The sequence below is a fragment of the Bos taurus genome, chromosome 18 (genome assembly GCF_002263795.3).
Source record: "Bos taurus isolate L1 Dominette 01449 registration number 42190680 breed Hereford chromosome 18, ARS-UCD2.0, whole genome shotgun sequence".
NCBI lineage: Eukaryota > Metazoa > Chordata > Mammalia > Artiodactyla > Bovidae > Bos > Bos taurus.
This window is the reverse complement of record NC_037345.1, coordinates 34,772,659-34,790,718: the sequence shown is the minus strand read 5'-3', so window position 1 is coordinate 34,790,718 and position 18,060 is coordinate 34,772,659. Positions and strand designations below refer to the sequence as shown.

Genomic DNA, 18,060 nt, shown 5'->3' with positions numbered 1-18,060 from the left:
CAGCGGCCCTGGCCCCCCTTCCTGCCAACGTTGCATTTGGCCCAAGCCCCGTCCATGGCCGCCCTTGGGACCCTGCGTTGAGCCCCGGAGGCCCCGGCATCCGGGGCCGCGCCACTCCCAAGGGCAGAAGGTGTGTCAGGATCCCAAGGACCGCCGTGGTGGGTAGGGATGGTTGGAAGGGATTCGGCCTCGGCGCGGGAAGGGGGTGGGGCCGAGGCTCCGCGTCTCTCGCCCCGGCTCTGGGGCACTGTCCTGGGCCGGAGCTGAGAGGGTGGCAGACGACTAAGAGGAGGAACCTCTTGTCCTTTCAGGGTGTCTATCCCAGTGGGGGAGTTAGGGTCCAAAACAGGAGGACCCCGGAGGGGGGTGAACGACCAGTAGCCGGAGACCCCTGGCCTGTGGCCTCCCGCGGCCTCCCCTCCGGGAGCGCGGGGCGGTAGCCCCCGCCGCTGTTAGCTTCCACGTCGCGAGCCCCTGACTGAGTCTCTCCGCAGGGGGCGCGAGCGCCGGCCAGGCTGACATGAGGCGGAGGCTGCGCCTACGCCGAGAAGCGTTGCTCACGCTGCTCCTCGGCGCCACCCTCGGCCTCCTGCTCTACGCGCAGCAAGAAGGCGCGGCCCCGACGACGAGCGCGCCGCGAGCACAAGGGAGGGCGGCGCCGGGGCCCACCCCAGGGCTCCGTGTATTTCAGGCCCCGGACACGGGTGCAGCCCCTCCGGCCTACGAAGGGGATACGCCGGAGCCGCCCACGCCCACGGGACCCTTTGACTTCGGCCGCTATCTGCGCGCCAAAGACCAGCGGCGCTTCCCTCTCCTCATTAATCAGCCGCACAAGTGCCAAGGAAATGGCGCGTTCCCCCGCGGACCCGACCTGCTCATCGCCGTCAAGTCGGTGGCGGCGGACTTCGAGCGGCGCCAGGCCGTGCGCCAGACGTGGGGCGCTGAGGGGCGTGTGCAGGGGGCGCTAGTGCGCAGGGTGTTCTTGCTGGGCGTACCCAGGGGCACAGGCACAGTCGCAGGTGAGGCGGAAGCGGGCACTCAAACGCACTGGAGCGCCCTGCTGCGTGCCGAGAGCCGCGCGTACGCGGACATCCTGCTCTGGGCCTTCGACGACACTTTCTTCAACCTAACGCTCAAGGAGATCCACTTTCTGGCCTGGGCCTCCGACTACTGCCCCGACGTGCGCTTCGTTTTTAAAGGCGACGCCGACGTGTTCGTGCACGTGGGAAACCTGCTGGAGTTCCTGGCGCCGAGGGACCCGGCGCAGGACCTGCTTGCAGGTGACGTGATCGTGCAGGCGCGGCCAATCCGCGTGCGGGCCAGCAAGTACTACATCCCAGAGGCTGTGTACGGCCTGCCAGCCTACCCGGCCTACGCAGGCGGCGGCGGCTTCGTGCTTTCGGGGGCCACGCTGCGCCGCCTGGCCGGTGCCTGCGCGCAGGTTGAGCTCTTCCCCATCGACGACGTCTTTCTGGGCATGTGTCTACAGCGCCTGCGCCTCACGCCTGAGCCTCATCCTGCTTTCCGCACTTTTGGCATCCCTCGACCTTCAGCCGCACCGCACCTCCACACCTTCGACCCCTGCTTTTATCGCGAGCTGGTTGTAGTGCACGGGCTCTCAGCTGCTGACATATGGCTTATGTGGCACCTGCTGCACGGGCCGAACGGGCCAGCCTGTGCGCGTCCATGGCCTGTTCCTGCTGGCCCTTTCCAGTGGGGCCCCTAGCCTCCTATCACAGCTCTAAGCCCCCCTCATTCAGACCCAGTATATAAGTGGGAGGTAGCTTGAAGGGTAGGTTCCCCAGGTGGGTTAGTGCTGTGTATGTGGTTCTTCCCCATAAAGGGGTATCCAGGTGTCTGTCTGCAGAAGGCCCAGGGAATGAAGACTGAGCTTGGCTCCTGCTGACCCTCTCTACTGGGCCATGACCTGGAACCAATCCGATGGTGGCACTTTTGAGATAGCCAGGGCTGAGGTGGTGAAGAACCAGGCTCTTTGCCAAGCAGGTGAATATGCTTGGTCCTCCGAGCAGGGATGTGTGAGTGTATGTATGGGGGGAGGGGTGGCGGCAGAGGCTCATGAAGTCTAACCATGCTCCTTAGTTTAGAACCCCTAGAGTGATGCCAACAAATGCAGGTCTTTCTCAAGACTGGACCCCACAGGAAGGGATAAAAGGCCTGGCCTCAGTCCTCATGGAACCGGCAGCGATTCTGCCACAGCTCAATCTGAAAGTAGGTGTTTTGCTTCCTGTCTGCCCCTCCAGTTTGAATTGGTCTTAGCCCTGTCTAGGTCTTTAGATCTGCTTTCCTGGGGCCAGCCCCTCCTGAGCCCTGGACTAGGTGGAACACCTGGGATGGAGGCACACGGACTGGGCACACTGTCCTACCTGAAGTCTCTCCCCACCTCCAGCTACCCACAGGAGAAGAACCTACACCCATGTACCTATGCCAGTCTCCCACTGGAGTCTGTGCTGCCCCCTTCAGAGAAGCCAGGGAACCTCTTCTAAGATGATATCAGCTGTAAAATTCCCCATCTTCAACCACCCCCTTTCTCAAAAACAAACAAACAAAAAACACCAATGCCCCCAGGCTTATTTAGTACAAACATCCCAGCATCAGCACATGGGGAGCTGTTGCTGAGGGCACAGGTCTTTTATTGGAGGAGGGGTATGGGTAGGGCATGAGGAAGATTCCCCCATTCTAGGAGGATGGGAAGAGTCCTGGCTGCTCCACAGTGGGATGTGTGGGGGTCTCTGCCCAGGCCACCATCCACACGGGAAGACACTAATCAGTCACGAAGTCATGGGAACATCACACAAGAGCCTGGGGCTGGTCCCCCGCACATTCATTGTTAAACTATACAGGATGAGGCTGTACATGAATTAATTACAAAAGAGTCGTATTTACAAAAATATGTACACACATTTGAAAAACCTCACAAAATTGTCATCTATGTATCACAAGTTGCTAGACCAAAATATTAAAAATGGGATAAAATTATACATTTCTCTTCTCAATTCTTTTCAAAAGGATTAATATTTTTAAAGCACATATGCTTCTTTCCTTAGCAAGTCCCATGAAGAGGGAGCAGCCCAGCCCTCCACGAGCCCCAGAGGCCTTGAGCCGTGTGAAAGGGCCCGGCCGGGGGACACTGCCCAGAGTCAGGGCAGGAGAGCCAAGCCCACAGTGCAGAACAGAACGCTGAAACACACAAAAAAGGAGCAAGATGTCTTTGGCTAAAACTTTGGCATTAAATAAAACAGGCAAACAGAATGGAAACATGCAGCCCCACCAGCAACGTTGGGGCAAAGCAGGGGAACAGGTGACCTTGAAGGCTTGCTCCAAGACAGGTAGAGCCAGGTCTGGGCACATACCTTGATGGTAGAAAGTTGTGTTTCAACCACTTGGGTGTGCCTACTGGGCTTGGCAGGGAGCGCGTGCAAGAAAGAAACAGGGAAGGGCAGGTGGGCCACCTTGGCCACAGCCAGCTCATCAAGTAACTAAAGTGGATGTAGTGCAAAAGTCGCAACCAAGTACTATGGACAGGCTACCTGCTTGCCTTAAAGGTCACGTGGCAATGTTGGGCCAAAGGCAGGACCGTGTCCTTGTCTGGGTGCCTGTGTTCTCAGCCATAGAAAAGTCCCAAGTTTTCCCAATGTGTGTGGGACAAAGAGACAGAACTCTGTCTCCTTACATGTTAGTTGAGAGCTCCTGGCTCCAGGTATCAAGGCTCAGAGTTTGTGCTTCTCTTTGCAGTCTGTGTCCCCTGTTGGCACCAGCAGGCTGAGAACGGACTGAGGAATATCTGGGCCTCTTACCCCATGGCAGAGTGCCCAGCCTGAGCCCCACCTCAAAACACAACAGCCCTTCCACACTGGCAAGATGTCCAAGAAAACCCACGGGGTGGCCCACTGAACAGGATGCAATGCACAGTTCCACGGGGCAGAGGGGCAAGGGTCATGACGTTCCTAGGGGAGCTCCGCGGTTCTCAGGTGGGCACCAGGTCTGGGGGGGCCATAAAGGGTCACCGAGGCAATGTGGTTGTTCTGCATGACCTGGCGTAAGAAGAGGACAGTGAGGCGAGGGGGAGGAGTCGAAGGGATGTAAGCACAGCAAAACTCCCACAAAACCCCCAGTGGGATCAGTCCTGCGCTGTTATAGAAGAGAAGGCACGTGAGGCAGCACCTGTGTGTGCAACACACTTGCACATGGGGCTGGACTGACCCCTCCACACCCCCCAGGCTTGTGTTAAGGGTCATCTCTGCCCTTGTGTCTACCTGTTCCTCCGGGACACATAAACCTCACCATACCCATCTGTCCAGCCCTTCTGGAACTGCTAGGGGTCTGCTGAAGGTATGGCAACCAGATGGGAAAGCAGGGGCACTCCATTCTTCTCCCAGCCAGTGGGGCCTCAAGAGCCACTCGCCCCACCACACATTCATTCATATGGCATTTAAAGAACCCCCCCAATTCCTGCAGACAGAGCCCCACTTGCCCTGCGGTTCCCTTTGCTATTGTACTCATGTTTTCAAATATAAATGTGGGCTCCCCATTTCCCCTCATCTTGTTGGATGAGCCTGCCCAGCAGGCCCTTCAGGCCCTTCCCAATCTCTCTCCCCCATCACTTGCCTGTCCTTGACATGATCACCAGCCACTCAACCCCCAGGGCTTACCTCAAAGATCATCCGCTGAAGACCAAAGCAGAATGTGGAGCCAAAAGGGTTGGTGTTGTTTGGGGATGAGGACCTGAGGCCGGGGAAGCCAGAATTAGAGGGGCAGACAGAGACCTAGGCCAGCTGGGGCATCCAGTTCCCTTTGGGGTAGGGGCTGTTAGCCAGTGGTCCCTCGGGGCTCTGAGTGTGTTTCCCACACGGGTTCTTGAGGTCCGAGGCACAGTGATTGATCTCCCTCAAGCACCAAATCCTATGCAATCCAGCTGGCACAGAAGGGTATTATGTAATTGGACTGGAGTGTACAAAGTCAGGAGAGAGAGGGCACCTCAGACAGCAGGGCAACCAGTTACTGGGCTGTGAACTAAAGCAGGTAGCAGGTGTGATGGGGACAGCTAGTCAAACTGCCTCCCTCTCTGAGTAACTGGAGGTAGGAGGGAGAGGGGCAGCTATCCCAGGGGCAGCCCCTCTGGTTGCAAGTAAATGTGCAGAACTGTTGGCTGAGTTCTAACTCACAGGGCTGGGGCAGGAAGCATGTGGCAACATCAGAAATTCCTGCCAGTTTTAAGCCATACCCACTGCTAGGGTTCCCGGTCATTCTGAGTGGGGAGGAGGTGGGTGGGGGGATCAGAAAGTAACCCCCACTCACCTGTGCAGGACCACAGGCTTCTCCACAGGGTGTCCCAGGAGCTCCTGGATGTTGTCCCACTAAAAGAGGGATGAGGGTGACAGGGGATTAGTAGGGACTCAACCCCACTATGACCAATGGCTGGCCCAAAGGACACAGGCACCCAGACTGTTGGCAGGCTCATACCCTCCTCATTTTCAGACTGTCAGGTGGGAAAAATAGCAGCTCACCTTGCTGTAGGTTGTGCATGTTTCTGTCTGACCCTCTGTGTTCTCTGAAAAGAGAACACAGCATGGTTGGTAGCTGGCCTGGCCTGGATTCAATTCCACATCTGCTCAGATAGATGGCTCAGCCCACCTGCGACCCCAGCCCTCGCCGCACTATGCACTGGGCTTGAAGTTTGGAAACCAACAATCCCACAGGCACAGGATAAGACCTTAAGGGCTTCCAGAAGACTACAGACCAAGAACCACGTGGCCCCCAGAACCAAGAGCCCAACCCAGAGGAGCTGAGGCTCTGAGGAGAAGCAGGTGGGCAAAGAGTCCTCACATCCAACCACTGCCACCCTCTCTGCTTGGATCATCATCTCTTTGAAGCATGAGAGACTGACTCTAAAACCCTTTCCTTACCCTGAGTACACTGACTACTCACCTCTCTTTACGGTTAGGGGGATCTTGAACTCACAGCGGTGATAACTAGAGAGAGAAGGGAGACGGGTAAAGGTGGGACCCCTTGGGAGACCTGACCACCCCCACATCTCAACTCTGCATCCCAGGAAGAACAGGATCGAGCACACCTGCTCAAAGCCCTGGAGAGGCCAGATTTGGGCCCTAGAGTCAAACCAGAAAGGGCACAGCCGGGGGTCTCTGAAGACCCTATCACCTCAGATAAGAGGCCAAGCTTTCTGAATCCATTTCTCTATTTGTGAAATGGGTATAAATGGAGAGATATAAGGTAATGGACACTGTACCAGGAACAGAAAACACTCACGAAATCGTTTACTTTTCATGAATTAGCAAACATCCAAGGCCGCAAGCTCTCTTTCCTGGAGGGGCAGGTGCAGGAATACTCACATATTAAAATTATAATGTCCAGGGTAATTGGTATGCAGGACAAACTTCTTCACTTTGTGTGTATTCGCATCAAAGAGAATGTCCTGGGATAGAAAACAAGGATGCTCAAGTGGGTAAAGTTATTGAGGCGGGCAGGGTGCTTTCGAGGACATGTCCTACTCGAAGACACCCACTCCACAATGGGGATGCCCTTGGGGAACAGCTCTGACCCAAACAACAACCAAAGGGACAGCTGAGGCCTAGCACAATGCGACGATGACACACACCCAACCATCTCCAGGCCTCCTCATTCCAAACCTTGTACCAGTAGGCCCCACAGGCAGAGGGCTACAGCTCCCACTGCTTGGGAACTCAAACATGGTCAGGGAGATCTTCCCTGACAAAAAGCACCAGATTAAAAATGTAACTGAGCACAGATTTTGCCTTAAAAGCTAATGAGAAGATTCAGGGCCCCCCTGACTGTCAAGGGGCTCAGGGAAGCTGGTTGTTCTGAAAGCCAGGACCTGCCAGATCCTTCTGGCTTCCACAGGCCAGCACAGTTAAAGCTGCAAGTGTACACACAGGCCTGCCCAGCACACTGCACACCCCCAGGGAAATGGAACAGTTCTCTAAGGAATCACAGCTTACCACTCCAAGAGTGAAGTAGTTAAAAAAGTAGTCATTGCACTTGGATGGAACTTGCTTATGAGGAGAAGGAGAATGAATCTTCATCTGTTGGGGAAAAAATAATAATGAATTAAAATCCAATCCATTAATACAGCTCTTGGATGAAATGAGTCTACAAGTTGTGTTTCTTGTATGATAGTCATCTGTTGGGTAAGCAAGAGCATGAGAGTCCCTGATGCTGGTGCTGAACAACCCAGACGGCTTCGGTTGACTATAGACTGGGCCCTGGTCTCCAAGGAAAGGGAGAACAATCTGATCAACAGGGGTCAGAAGACAGCTTTCAATTTACTTCTCCATCAGTTTTTTACTTTTTTTCCATTAGCTTTAATAGAACAGGTTCTATGGGAAAACAGCAGTTCATATTTATTCACTATTAAGTTCAAGTTGATTAAATAAAAAGAGCAAGATCACCTATTCACTTTATAAACACACTTCCCCTACCTTATCTTCTGACTTGTAGAAGACCTTGTGTGGAGAGCCAAGCATGCTAAGAACATCTTGACAGGAATCACCAAAATACACTGAGCGTTCAAATACCCGCATCTTGGCATCTGCTAGCAGGCCAGGTCCACAACCTGCAGAGAATAAGTAGAGGTGGTCAGGTTCCCAGTCAGGGCATGGAACCCTGCGGCCCAGGGTCCGGAGCCCCAGAGAGGCCAGTGGCTGCATGCTGCATTACCAGGTTTGGCTGAGGGGCAAGACCGCATGTAAGTAGAAATACCAGGTCACCAGTACTTGAGATGCTACAGGAGATCACTCTCTACTCAAAATAATGCCAGAGACTCACTCAATCCCACAGAAGTAACATGGAGCTCTGGAAATGTCACTCACTGACTCACCTAATATTTAGTCATTGACACCCTGGGCTAGGACAGACACTCTGCTAGATGCTAAGGGAACAACGGTGAGAAAAGCAGGTGCAATCTCTGCCCACGTTGGAGCTCACGGTGTAAAGGTTCACCATCACACAACTGTGGTACAACAAACAGCAGCATAGGTGCTATGGAAATATACACATGGGCGCCATTATCTCCTGCCACTTTCCGGTTCCCAACAAGACAGAGGATTTACGATAACAAGTACTTCTCAGTGGTAACCCCCAACCTGAGACTGGACCGGAAGATCACTCTATAAAAGAGCCAAGAGCTAAGCACCCATTAACTTACTCCCTAACTCTACAAACACTAACACCCAACAAGAGACAAACCAGGAAAGTGGGTGAAAATGGAAAACCTGATTTGCCAAAGCTTTCTTCTTTGGGAACAATCTTTAAACTCTGACTTTGTCTAATACATTTAAAAAATGATTCTAGTTAAATACACACACACACACACACACACACACACACACACACACGTGGTTGTGGAATAGCAACAAACATACCAACAGTAAAATTTCCCTCATTCTGTGGATGGGAAGACAGAGTGTTTTGCCCAAAATTATAAAAGGAAGCTAAGAATCCGAGGAGGAATAATTTCTGGTACCATGATAATCACCACTATCACCTTACTCTGCATAGGGCTTTACAGCTGACAAAGCTCTTTCTTGTACAATAAAAGCTGTTTCAAATCCCACTCCTCACACACACAGACAAAGCTGTGTGTAAATCAGGGGAAAAAAGCATAGTTCACATTAACTTCCGTGTATAAATCCTGCAAACAGGAGACGGCAAGAGTTAACATCAACATTCTAGGAATCAGTGAACTAAGATGGACTGGAATGGGTGAATTTAATTCAGATGACCATTATATATACTACTGTGGGCAGGAATCCCTTAGAAGAAATGGAGTAGCTATCATGGTCAACAAAAGAGTCTGAAATGCAGTACTTGGATGCAATCTCCAAAATGACAGAATGATCTCTGTTCATTTCCAAGGCAAACCATTCAATATCACAGTAATCCAAGTCTATGCCCCGACCAGTAATGCTGAAGAAGCTGAAGTTGAACAGTTCTATGACGACCTACAAGACCTTCTAGAACTAACACCCAAAAAAGATGTCCTTTTCATTATAGGGGACTGGAATGCAAAAGTAGGAAGTCAAGAAACACCTGGAGTAACAGGCAAATTTGGTCTTGGAGTACAGAATGAAGCAGGGCAAAGGCTAATAGAGTTCGCCAAGAGAATGCACTGGTCATAGCAAACACCCTCTTCCAACAACACAAGAGAAGACTCTACACATGGACATCACCAGATGGTCAACATTGAAATCAGATTGATTATATTCTTTGCAGCCAAAGATGGAGAAGCTCTATATAGTCAGCAAATACAAGACTGGGAGCTGACTGTGGCTCAGATCAGAACTCCTTATTGCCAAATTCAGACTGAAATTGAAGAAAGTGGAGAAAACCACTACACCATTCAGGTATGACCTAAATCAAATCCCTTATGATTATACAGTGAAAGTGAGAAATAGATTTAAGGGACTAGATCTGACAGACAGAATGCCTGATGAACTATGGATGGAGGTTTGTGACATTGTACAGGAAACAGGAATCAAGATCATCCCCAAGAAAAAGAAATGCAAAAAAGCAAAATGGCTGTCTGGGGAGGCCTTACAAATAGCTGTGAAAACAAGGGAAGCAAAAAGCAAAGGAGAAAAGGCAAGATATAAACATCTGAATGCAGAGTTCCAAAGAATAGCAAGGAGAGATAAGAAAGCCTTCCTCAGTGATCAATGCAAAGAAATAGAGGAAAACAACAGAATGGGAAAGACTAGAGATCTCTTCAAGATAATTAAAGATACCAAGGAAACATTTCATGCAAAGATGGGCTCGATAAAGGACAGAAATGGTAGGGACCTGACAGAAGCAGAAGATATTAAGAAGAGGTAGCAAGAACACACAGAAGAACTGTACAAAATAGAGCTTCACGACCCAGATAATCATGATGGTGTGATCACTCACCAAGAGCCAGACATCCTAGAATGTGAAGTCAAGTGGGCCTTAGGAAGCATCACTACGAACAAAGCTAGGGGAGGTGATGGAATTCCAGTTGAGTTATTTCAAATCCTGGAAGATGATACTGTGAAAGTGCTGCACTCAATATGCCAGCAAATTTGGAAAACTCAGCAGTGGCCACAGGACTGGAAAAGGTCAGTTTTCATTCCCATCCCAAAGAAAGGCAATGCCAAAGAATGCTCAAACTACTGCACAATTGCACTCATCTCACACGCTAGTAAAGTAATGCTCAAAATTCTCCAAGCCAGGCTTCAGTAATACGTGAACCGTGAACTTCCAGATGTTCAAGCTGGATTTAGAAAAGGCAGAGGAACCAGAGATCAAATTGCCAACATCCGCTGGATCGTGGAAAAAGCAAGAGAGTTCCAGAAAAACATCTATTTCTGCTTTACTGACTATGCCAAAGCCTTTGACTGTGTGGATCACAATAAACTGTGGAAAATTCTGAAAGCGATGGGAATACCAGACCACCTGCCCTGTCTCTTGAGAAACCTGTATGCAGGTCGGGAAGCAACAGTTAGAACTGGACATGGAACAACAGACTGGTTCCAAATAGGAAAAGGAGTACGTCAAGGCTGTATATTGTCACCCTGCTTATTTAACTTCTATGCAGGGTACATCATGAGAAACGCTGGGCTGGAGGAAGCACAAGCTGGAATCAAGATTGCCGGCAGAAATATCAATAACCTCAGATATGCAGATGACTCCACCCTTAAGGCAGAAAGTGAAGAGGAGCTAGAGAGCCTCTTGATAAAAGTGAAAGAGGAGAGTGAAAAGGTTGGCTTAAAGCTCAACATTCGGAAAACTAAGATCATGGCATCCGGAGCCATCACTTCATGGGAAGTAGATGGGGAAACAGTGGAAACAGTGTCAAACTTTATTTTTTGGGGCTCCAAAATCACTGCAGATGGTGATTGAAGCCATGAAATTAAAAGACGCTTACTCCTTGGAAGGAAAGTTATGACCAACCTAGACAGCATATTGAAAAGCAGAAACATTACTTTGTCAACGAAGGTCCATCTAGTCAAGGCTATGGTTTTTCCAGTGGTCATGTATGGATGTGAGAGTTGGACTGTGAAGAAAGCTGAGCACTGAAGAATTGATGCTTTTGAACTGTGGTGTTGGAGAAGACTCTTGAGAGTCCCTTGGACTGCAAGGAGAACAGTCCATCCTAAAGGAGATCAGTCCTGAATATTCCTTGGAAGGACTGATGCTGAAGCTGAAACTCCAATACTTTGGCCACCTGATGTGAAGAACTGACTCATTTGAAAAGACCCTGATGCTGGGAAAGATTGAGGGCAGGAGATGAAGGGGACGACAGAGGATGAGACGGTTGGATGGTATCACTGACTCAATGGACATGGGTTTGGGTGAACTCCAGGAGTTGGTGATGGACAGGGAGGCCTGGCATGCTGCGGTTCATGGGGTCACAAAGAGTTGGGCATGACTGAGGGAGTGAACTGAACTGAACTGATAAATCCTGCACTTAGGTAAGCATGGGTGACCTATGGAAACCACTGAAAGTCCTGTCAAACTAGACTGGGTGCCCAAAGTCTGCAAGTACCAGATCCTTGTGAATGTCCACACAGGGCGGTACGGGAGGCACCCTTCTTGTCTCACTTTCTTGTCTCACTCTATCTGAAGTCTCCTCAAGTAAAGGTACCCTTAGTTTCTCAGGGAGACTATTTTAGTTTCTGATTCCTTTGAGTGAGGGAATCATTACTGTGGGGATCAAGACAGTTGAATGGCATCACTGTAGTCACTCTCCACAGGAACTCTTAGTGAGTACTGGGTGGGATAATAACTTAGTGAGGTCTTGACTTAAGGTGTTTCCCCCACTGATCTTGTAGGCAGTGTGATGTGACTGCTGGGACTGTCCTGTCAGGGTGGTGGTCAGAACTGGCTGAGACCCCCTACTCTCAACAGGCTCCTCTTGCTGTCACCTGGTATACTTACACCACCCTTGATTACCCCACTGCTTCAAGCAGCAATCCTCCTGAGACGACCTCAACTTCTTTTTTGAGATGCCACATCTCAATTCTTTAAAAAACTATAGTATAAGCACAATGCTCCTTTAAGTAGCTGGTGTTCTGCCATGGCTAGAAAACCACATTTTAAGAAATTTATAACCTGGAGTCTTTGAACTGTCTAATTGTTCAGGGGAGTGAGTTTACAATTTACTTGCTAGATTATTAGCAGTTGAGAACTGATGCCCCAGACACTGAGGGAAGACCCCAGCTTATAAACAAAGGCTGGCTAGACTATGAGCTCCATGAAGGCATAGGCTCCTTCATGGAGCTCACAGTCCCCAGGTCATCTTTACAGAGGCAAACTCCACACTGGATGATCTTTGTATCCCTAAGCATAATCCAAAGTTCGAAGGAGCTGAGACTGTCCACACAAGAAAATCACAGGATGAGGTGTGCATCCTAGAGAGACTGGCTACTGAAGGCAGCAATTCTTTTTGTTTGCTATCAGCAAAACTGAGCAGGGTATGGCCAAATCACAATTCAACAAGTTCCTCTTGCCAGTCTACTCTGTGAAATGAGCACAAACGGTGGAAAATGAGAGAACACGCAACACTGAGCCTGTAAGATACACCTCTAGGACCCGGGCACCACTGCAAAACTAAGTACACAGAGACTGATGTACATGTCAAGGGAAGCAGTTTTACTGTCATTTATAAGACCTGCTCAAAATAAAACTATGTCTTATTCCTTCACAAACAAACTAAAACTTCTAACCATAAACGTCAGCACCATTTGTCTTCTACCAACTATCCCTAAGGACGTGGGATTTTAGACCATCTCGACAAGGCTATAATGGAGAACCCACCACCCCAAAGCCAGGAACTGACCTGCGGCAAGGAGGCGGAGTCGTAAACCTGAGGGTCCAGTTCCATCCCGGAGAACATCCACACTCTCAGCATACACGTTGCCCAGGAAACAGCTCAGGGGCATCACGGGCGCCCTGGGGGCAGGCACAGAATGAGCAGAGACTTTGTCCTCCCTCCCAGGGAGCCCATGGCCTTAGCATGAAGCCTGTGCTCCCCCACACATACTTGGTATCCTGTAGGCTGTTCCCACTGTAGATATACATTCGTTTCACAGTTGCTCCGTGGGGTATCTGAAGAGAAGCCAGACCATGGGCAAAATTGGGCTGCAAACACAGGATAAATGTTTTACTAAAAGCACACTGCAGGCCCTGGCATTTTCCCAATACTCATGGTCTTCGAGAACTGGCCAGTCACCAAAGTAGGGAATTTAGAAGAGGAATATCTCAGTTTCAGACACAACTGTACTACTGGTACTTCCTTATTTGGTATGCATTTTCTGTATCCATTTTCTCACTGGGTATTGTTATCTGCAGTGTGGAATGGTTTCTGAGAAACTTTGAAATTTGCTCATTTTATTTATCAAGGTATTAAAAAAAAAGAACTGGCCAGGTCAAAGCACAGTCTGATCTGTCTCCAAGTCAAAAAATTCACTAAACCATGCAAGTTCACCTTTAATTTTACTTAGTTTTCCTTTCCTTCATCAGGGAGAAAATGTAGAAATGCCTTCTTTAATAAAATATAAAACTTACAAAAAACTATCATTTCATAACACTAAGGATGCCATTGTCGAAGGATGAATTCTCTCAAATTCTAGGCCACTGAGAAAAACTGTGGTGATTTGGAGTTTTAAAGCACACGACATAGATTTCCCTCTGAAGAGCGAGCTCGACCTCACTTCAGTTGGAAGCGCCCTCCTCCTGGGAATGCCAGCCTGGGCTTTGTTCTGTCAACTTCACCCACTGTACCCCCAAGTGGCCTCTGAAGACCTCAGAGATTAAGGGAACCAAAGGAAGGGTACCTATCCAGCCTCCTCCAATGGTACTGTCTTCTGCCCCCTATCACCGGGGCACTGGGCAATAAAGATAAGGGAAAGAAAAAGGCTAACCTCGTACTTGGGAGCCTCGGTCCAGGAATCTAGCTGAAAAGAGAAAGACAATCCTCTGAAGTTGAGGTGGAAGAGCTGCTCAGCAGAGTTGTACACTGTGGAAGTGGGGAGAAGAAAATGACAAGGTTGAATGGCATCCGAAGCTGTGAACACAAACCAGCCTGACAGGGAATAATGACTGGTGGTGACTGGCAACACTTTCATTGTGTCTCATTTCTGAACTGACTTACTTGGCTGAAAACCATGGGAGAGAGCTTTCCTTCACACCCAAGTACCGGCCCCCAAATCTGATAGGAGCTTTGAGGTTGGGGCTGGCATGGCACCACTTGCCAGATTTATTACTATTGGCTGCCACAGATGACCAGAGGAATCAGATGGACTGGGCTTACCTCCAGGATGGGTTGCACCAAAAGACTGGTCAATCTGCTCAATGGTGGGAGCTATGGCTTGAGAATTGAAATGCACGCCACTGAAAAACAAAGATGCTTTTTAATACCAGGCTTGTAGGATGCACTCACAGGTCATTAGAGATGGTGGCTGGAAGAGTTACTCTTAAAATACATGGGAGTTGAGTTTATAATTATATAAAAATAAAGGTTTAACTATAGAACTTTTAAATAAGAGACAATTAATGAGGTCAGAAATAGTCAATTCTCCTGAGGCTGATACAGAGGATTAGCCCTCTAGGACCTCCCAAGACATCTATGGTGACCAGACCCAGTTCAGAAGGAAGTAAATCCAGCCTTAGCCCCATGGCATTTGGACTTGGATAAGGAATAGTCATAGAAATAGACATTGTTAATGTGTTTTCTCAGAATGCCTATGAGTAGTTTGTCTTGAAAAGGAACTTTCTTAAAAGGGGGATGAACATTTTAAATGTAGGATACAGCCAAGCAAGGCAGCTTGTTTTCCTAAGAAGCAGAAGAACCAGCACTCATCAGCTGGGTGAATGGGTAAGTGGATGGGGAGGAATGATCCCAAGTAAAGGAAAAATAGCTGGGAGGGGGTGGGCTTGGGAGCAAAGAGGAGCATATGATTTCAGATGATGAGCACGAAGATAAGTCATTTCTAACTTTAAGGAGAATGCTTAAAGGTTAAGAATATTTTTTAAAAAAATGAGTATCACTTATGGAACACCTCTTCATTTTAAACATGTTATTAAGTATAGTTAATTTACAATATTGTGTTAATTTCTGCAATACAGCAAAGTGATTTAATTATATATATATATATTCTTTTTCACATTCTTTCCATTATGGTTTATTACAGGATATTGAAAATAGTTTCCCATGCTACACAGTAGGACCTTGCTGTTTATCTAGTCTGTATATAACAGTTAGCATCTAGAGCACCTCTGTTTTTAACCAGGCACTGCGCTATATGCTTTATCAGCATTATCTCATTTAGTTTTCCTAACTCAGCAGCCAGATGTATGCTTTCACTTCTCTGATGAAAAAACAAGCTCAAAGAGGTTAAGTGACTTGCCTAATTTTGCAGAGTAATAAAATGAAGTCATAACTCAAACCCAGGGCAGCCTGACTCTTGACCCCTCGCTTACCCACCAGTGACTCTTAAGAAGGTAAAGAGAAGCCAGACCTTGAGGTACGGAACGCCCCATCAAGACTAAGAGATAACCAGAATTTGTAGGGGTCAGTGCTATTATGCATCTGGTTTATCCACTTCTCTATCGGCAGATATTGCTTGAAACAATCCAGGAACTGATCCCTTTGATATCCTCAAAAAAGGAAGCTTGTTAACGAAGCTTACTGAACAGAATATTCTAGATGCCAGCACAGCAACTTACCATATGGGGGCTGAAATATTTGTGCACCATAGAGGCTATTCCCATTTTCATTCTAAAAAGCAGATTTTGCCCCCCTACCTCGCTCCCCTTACAAATAGTGATCCTTTCAGCATTCTCTAGCATAGGCCTCAGAGGCAGCTATATCTGGTTGGTCCCACCTTTGTTGGTCACGAAAAGGTAAAAAGGTGCCAAAAGAAGCTGTGCAGGGAACGGCAGCTATGACCCTGGGGACAGTCACAGACTAAGGTCCGGCTTTGTGGCGGGATTAAGGAAACTGACCCAAATGGAAAGTGCTTCATACACAGTGTGTTCTGAATAAGCTTTCCTTCTCTTCCCCAGGAAACGGAGTGGACTTGGAGGCTGCCTGAGGCAATCATGGCAACCGGCTGTAATCCCAGAACTGTTGAGGATAGAAATGAGCCCATGTGTGCCAAGCCTAGGACACAAACCAGGAGAAAACTTACCAGTATTTTAACTTTACTTTAGTCAAGTCATATACTTCAATCACCTAAAAACAAAAAACAAATGTTTAAGATCTATTAGAACTCTGCAGTTGAAAAAGGTTAATTAGAAAAGACATTTATAGAGCAGTGAGGAAAAAAATAATCACTAGCTGAAACTGTCCTGAAGCACTACACATTTTGTCTGTCTTTATTTTTAAATCTGGAAGAAAAACCCATACCACACACGGCATAAACTCATCTTCCCCCTCTCTCTAGAGGATGGTTCAACAGATGTCCGTGGACACTCTGGGTCAAGTTTTTGTATCTAGTCTACAGCTGGGTCATACATAAGACTGCACATACCACGCGACAGGACAGTAAAACCCTCCACAAAAACAAATTCAAGCAGCTTGTGACAGTTGTAACCTGTAAGGGGAATATTGAGCCCCTTTTCTTTCATGCTATACTTTGTTGTATTATAAAAACCCAAATCAAGTCACTTTCAAAAACAGTTTCGAAATATTGTGGTTTACCAAAAAAAAAAGACCGGGGGTGAGGGGGTAGAGGGAGGTGGTCTATCTTATTAGAAAACAAGTCATTTTATTAGCCTAGGTCCACTGTGACAATATTGCTATATCCCTAATGAAGAGCATCTGGTCCAACCTGGAGAACCTCAGGACCCTTGTGAAGTTTCTAAGGGTTCAGCTGATGAAATGCCAAGAACTCAGGGAGGAGACAAAGGAAAAGGCATTGAACATCCAGCCACTAGTGATGCCAAGTAATCCCCATCTGAAGTCTTTGATGTCCATGGCATCAAAGGCTAGATGTCTAGCCAGTAGCATAGCTGACTGAGGATAGGCGAACCATCTGCTTTCCCCAGCTGGGAGATTTGGCTCCCACCGCAGAAGCACAAGCAGAGCTGGTTCACTCTGTTTGCCCTGACAACCAGGGCTTCATTCTGGGAAGGACTGTGGACACTGGGTGACGGGGCACCTGGCACTGTCACAGGAACAGAGACATAACAGGCAGTTCACTTGTGGTCAGACCTGTCCCCAACTTGGAAAACTACGAGCTGGGCTCTTCTTAACTATAAGGTGCAGCTATTCTGATCCTACATGCTGCTAAGAATCACCATCTCTGCTGGGCTGTTGGAGCATTTCCATCTACCCTTTCCTATGCTACCAGTATATGCCGTTCACTGGTTCCACCGAGTTAGGCTCTTTGAGGTCTGGCTCATTAGTTTGCACCAAAGGGTACACAACACATGTCAGGGAGTCTGCCTGGGATGAAGCTAGCTAACGGTAATATGAAGCTCAAAAACATGCAAAGAGGTGCTGAGGGAGGTCATGCAAGGGTAGAGGAATAGTTGTGATTCATGACAATATCTTCAGAAAGCTGGGGCATGGCAGTATATTATGCTAAATGGGTATGCCATTTTACTGAGGTCAGGGTCCCAGGCTGCCAGAGGCCTCCGACCCTCAGCCAGAACCTCTGCTCGTGCAGCAGGAGTAGCACTCTGCCCCTCTGACTGCTACCACTATGGCTGACCAATTGGTCTCCCAAGGGCTGCCCATCACTCAGCCGGTGGGCCTCCAGAATATTCTTCCTGTGACACTATGGCACGAGTGACATGAAGGACTCCAAGATGGTCAGCACTCTGGGTCCCTTGCCAGAATCAACAAGCAGATTTTCGCCTATAGATGCTTGCTGAACCATAGGGACAGATAGCTAGGGAAATCTGAAAGCCATGGTTTTCTACCCTCTGGGCTGGAAAAGACCTTGATTTCTCCAGAGAAGTTATGGCAGCAGACAAGATAGGAAAGGAAAAGACAGGTGGCTGTACAAATTGTGACTTGTGAAGCTTCATTCCACAGGGCTC

At 48.6% G+C, this 18,060-nt stretch overlaps 2 protein-coding genes across 6 annotated transcripts in view; one reads left to right on the top strand and one right to left on the bottom strand.

The window, feature by feature from the left end:
* Nucleotides 1-32: 32 nt before the first annotated feature.
* On the top strand, nucleotides 33-2,997 carry B3GNT9 (UDP-GlcNAc:betaGal beta-1,3-N-acetylglucosaminyltransferase 9). 2 transcript variants are annotated; one of them, XM_024978488.2, is made up of 2 exons: nucleotides 33-158; nucleotides 495-2,997. In XM_024978488.2, the coding sequence occupies exon 2, from the start codon at nucleotides 521-523 to the stop codon at nucleotides 1,724-1,726; it is 1,206 nt and encodes a 401-aa protein (XP_024834256.1). In that variant the 5' UTR covers nucleotides 33-158; nucleotides 495-520; the 3' UTR covers nucleotides 1,727-2,997. The 2 variants fall into 2 exon arrangements, with proteins under 2 accessions (XP_024834256.1, NP_001069810.1); NM_001076342.1 differs by having other exon boundaries at nucleotides 47-130.
* The window catches only part of PHAF1 (phagosome assembly factor 1), a 29,448-nt gene continuing 13,976 nt past the window's right edge, over nucleotides 2,589-18,060 (bottom strand). For 3 of the 4 annotated variants that reach the window (XM_015475701.3, XM_005218434.5, XM_005218433.4), the window contains exons 5-17: nucleotides 16,203-16,246; nucleotides 14,324-14,403; nucleotides 13,935-14,029; nucleotides 13,055-13,152; nucleotides 12,851-12,963; nucleotides 7,476-7,609; nucleotides 6,996-7,079; nucleotides 6,369-6,451; nucleotides 5,947-5,990; nucleotides 5,526-5,569; nucleotides 5,317-5,375; nucleotides 4,671-4,743; nucleotides 2,589-4,052 (exon numbers count right to left, since the gene is read on the bottom strand). In XM_015475701.3, the coding sequence (XP_015331187.1) occupies nucleotides 3,966-4,052; nucleotides 4,671-4,743; nucleotides 5,317-5,375; nucleotides 5,526-5,569; nucleotides 5,947-5,990; nucleotides 6,369-6,451; nucleotides 6,996-7,079; nucleotides 7,476-7,609; nucleotides 12,851-12,963; nucleotides 13,055-13,152; nucleotides 13,935-14,029; nucleotides 14,324-14,403; nucleotides 16,203-16,246 (1,038 nt within the window). In that variant the 3' untranslated portion in view covers nucleotides 2,589-3,965. 4 annotated transcript variants of the gene reach the window in all.